Raw genomic sequence first — 4,022 nt, 5'->3', positions numbered from 1 at the left:
CAAACACACACAGACATACAAAAATTACACTTACCTCCTGCGCCGGCCGCCGTCCGCTCCTCCGTCATGACGTCTCTCCCATCACCCACTGCGGTAGCCGGAAGACGGAGCTCATGAGTGGGCTCCAGCCCGGCTCCGGCTCTGCGTGCAGCAGCCAATGAGAGTCTGTCTGACTCTCAATGGCTGCTAAAACAAACACACCGCCGCCAGGTAGTACGAGTGCACTACCCAGCGTCGTCGACGATTTATTTGTTTTACTGTGTAGTGCGGACCACACTCACTGCAGTCCGCACTACACACCGACTTGGACGCCAACTAGCGGTGCCCCTTCACGCTGCCGGTCCGACGGTGCCCAGGACATTTAAACATCCGCCTGGAGTGCTTCCCCAATGCTCCCTCCTGGGCAGCATCAACACATGTCCAAGATAGTAGATAAGGTGCACTCACCAGGGACTTTTCGTCAGCATAAAAAACTTATTTTATTCCTTATTGCATAATTGCAGGTTGTCACAGGTCGTTTCGGCTAACAAACGTAGCCTTCCTCAGGACAGACTTCCCAACCACCAAGATAGGCCTATCAGAATTGTTATTAAGTATTTGTGTCACTAACACGGCATCTTTTACTTTGGGCCATACATGAAATATAACATTTATTCATTTATCAGAAAATGAAATAGGACGCAGTGGGAGATGATGCCCATTCTCACCTATTTTGCGCCCAGCTATTTATGATCTCCCCGTACAGTTCTTCAGCCATTTCCAATTGGCGGCTCTCCAGCGCAGCGTTTGCAGTGTGCAGCAGGCTACGGTCCATTGTGGGACTGGAGAACAATAAAAGTGACATATTACGCACGATACTTTCAAACAAATACATGGAAAAAACAGAAATATCCTTGACACGTTGGTGTGCTAATGTCCTGTGTACATCTGTACATGTGCCGAGGGACAGGAACTCTCTACATCTTCTGAGGATTGTACAAATTAAATGGAGTTCTCCACTTTCTGATTACTTATGCCGTGTATCCATTGGGCAATTAAAATGATCGATTGAACGATAACGACATCATTATCGTTCATTCGCTCATTAATCGTTCACAAATCGGGCATAAAAATGTTAAAAATGACCAGCGATGCATGCTCCCGCAGGTTGTTTTCGACATCAATCATCGCCTGAACATGCCGGTCAACCTGCCGATAACATTGTGCATGTTCAGGGATGAGGGAGGGTGCCTGCACTGAACGACATATAGTTCAGTGTAGGCACCTACAGGATGAGGAACGACTGTACGATTACAATGTTGTTCCTTTATCGCCTAGCGGATACACACCTTTAGATTTATTTGTTTGTAAACACCCTCCTGCAACAGTCACTGAATAAATGTTGTCTCTCTAGCTTCAGCCAGGTATTTAAATCACAAGGCAGAGTAATTACTATTTTCATGGAATGCCGCACAGCAGGTAGTGCTCTTTGAGATACAACTGTATTCAATAGGTATAAACTTTCTAGACGAAGGCCAGGGGCGTAACTAGACCTAGGGGGACCCACAGCAAAATTTGCACGTGCCCTGTGCCCACTTTACTACCCTATTGGTCAAGGCAAACTGCAAGTGGAATACATGAAAGTGACGCCCCTCTGTGGGTTCCAAGTGTCAAATTTGTTGCCCAAGGCTATTTAACCCTTGCACAACGACAGCTATTTATGCAAATGTATTAAATCTGGTCCCCGTGCCCACTTTACTATCCAATTTCATGCCCAAAACTTCTGTGGGCCATGCACAATAGACAGTCTTTTTTATTTATACAATGTAAACTTAATGATCCAATTTGATTTAATTGTTTTATTACAACATGCTTTGAATAATTAGCTGGAACATGATTAAGAAGCTGGAGCACGAATAAGAAGTGAATAATACTCCTTTTTCACTGGCCAAAATACCCGGGTTATTGCCGTGTCAGCCGGGATAGCGGCAAAAGGCTCCTAGGAAAAAATCCCGGGTCTTAAGCAGGGTTTTACGCGGGTAAAACCCTGGTCAGGCTTATACCCCTTTTACACCGGAACTAAAACCCGGGTTATTGCAGGGTTAACCTTGGCAGCTCCTTGGTGTAAAAGGGGAGAGTTGGATCGCCGGGTCGAGTAACCCTGCAATCCAACCCAGGTAAATAGCAGGGTATAACATGGGAGTAACCCGTGAAACCCTGCTGTGTGTACGGCGCACTCTGGGTCTTGATGACCTGCAGTGTGCCGCAAGCCGGCCGATTGGTCCGGCTTCAGTGGCGCTTGGAGACGACATCATCTCCAAGCGTCCACTTTCACGCCGAAAAAGCCGGGTCTATGTAGACCCGACTGCGGTGTGAGCGGCGCCAACTCGGGAATATCCTGAGTCGGCGCCGGCTAAATTCCGGGTCTGATCCGGATAGGAACCCTGTTCCAACTCCCGCTCAGATCCGGAATTTTGGTGGAAAAGGGGTATTGGTTTAAACGAGTAAGCCAGGTCTTCGTACCCATTTACCACATGGTGATTGGCTGGTGGAATCTGTGACAGCTGTCACCGGGGAGGGAGAGATTACAGCCTCCCTGTATGGTTCCGGTTTTTACACCATCCTCGCTTCATACGGGGAGGCTGTAATCTCACCCTCCTCGGTGACAGCTGTCACAGACAGCCTACCGAATGACACCACCCTGGAAAGGACCCCCTTCCCTGGTCACCGGTCCGCTATGGCATTCAGGGGAGATCTGGAGTTTACAGCGCTTGGTGATGACATGCAGTGTGAACGGCGCCGACCTGGGATATTCCCAAATCGGCGCCGTAGTGGAAATGGGGTAATTCCCAGGTCTGCCCCGGGATTTTTTGGGGAAAAGGGGTTTTAGAGGCTGGCTGAATTATAAGATAACTTCAGCCCTGTTGCACTTCTGCAGTGTCTATAATGGAAGCTTACATGCATGTGGGGTGATTGCAGTGAGCTATGCAGCAGGTGTCACTGGTTGGAGCTTGGTCTTACATTGCATTATATACCCTGTGACTACAGCCATGTCACGCTGTCATTCTCTGCTGCAATAATGACTATATAAATGCACATTTATACAATTATACCATGTACTCCAAGCTGCAATGACCTCTGCCCCACCCACCCTAGTAGTGTCCACAGAAGCTGAGCAGCAGCACTAACCTGCAGCCCCCATATAAAGACTCACCACCGGCACAGCCACACAAATAAGGGAACTTTGCCTGGTCATGTGACCGGAACGCGCGTACCCGCCGACAGCTCGGGGGCGCGCACCCAACGAGTGACGTCACACACCTAGCCCAGGCTGCAGCTGCAGGAGCTGGGGAGTGTATGGGGTAAATGTAGTCAGCCTGTGGCTAGCCAGAATCCAGATGCTGTGGAACTTCAAGTCCCAGCATGCCTCCATCAGTCTTTTGTTGTCAAGGCATGCTGGGATGTATATTACCACATGTTGTCCTAGATTGTCATATACTGTGATAGTGCGCTCCCCTGGGCATGCTTATACATTGCAGGCTGACCAGAGTCCAGCACCTGCTCTAGTAAGGAAAAGTTGAGGCAATGGAAAACTTTATATTTAAGTATCTGTTTGCGATAGTATTCATAGTTGGAATAGTATCACACTTTAGGGTCAATTAAATTCTGCGTTAGATGCGCCCCAAATATCACGCGATGTTCACCTGAGCACATATCCGCCATGTATGATTCCGTCAACATCGCTATTTTTCCTGAGAATCTCTATGGGCTGGAGGCGATGTGCCATTCTGGAATGCATGTCATTGAAGTGCCCCATTAGAGTTGTGTGGGCCCCATTTTATTGTAGCCACTGCTATTACTTTAAGTTTCACGCACATCTGTATACTAAGTTTCCCCCAACTGTATTCTAGTCACACCAATGTCCAAATATGCATATTTCTTATTCAGGGTCCATAGGGCTCCACAGGGAGACCTTCGGCTATAGGTGGTGGTTGAGGAACGGGCACCACGCAGTTAAAGCTTTCAGCTCGCAGGATGCATCG

The 4,022-nt window shown here is 48.2% G+C and overlaps 1 protein-coding gene across 2 annotated transcripts in view; it reads right to left on the bottom strand.

Moving 5' to 3' along the window:
* The window catches only part of TTC32 (tetratricopeptide repeat domain 32), an 18,229-nt gene extending 14,941 nt beyond the window's left edge, over positions 1–3,288 (bottom strand). The window contains exons 1-2 of one of the 2 annotated variants that reach the window (XM_088468149.1): positions 3,194–3,288; positions 708–821 (exon numbers count right to left, since the gene is read on the bottom strand). In XM_088468149.1, coding sequence (XP_088324275.1) covers positions 708–814 — 107 coding nt within the window. In that variant the 5' untranslated portion in view covers positions 815–821; positions 3,194–3,288. Of the gene's footprint in view, positions 1–707; positions 822–3,168 lie in introns of both variants that reach the window. The other variant, XM_088468148.1, reaches the window with a different exon arrangement.
* Positions 3,289–4,022: the final 734 nt, after the last annotated feature.

Source organism: Taudactylus pleione, unplaced genomic scaffold, assembly GCF_031769625.1.
Source record: "Taudactylus pleione unplaced genomic scaffold, aTauple2 ptg000081l, whole genome shotgun sequence".
Classification (NCBI taxonomy): domain Eukaryota; kingdom Metazoa; phylum Chordata; class Amphibia; order Anura; family Myobatrachidae; genus Taudactylus; species Taudactylus pleione.
This window is presented reverse-complemented; position numbering and strand designations above follow the sequence as displayed.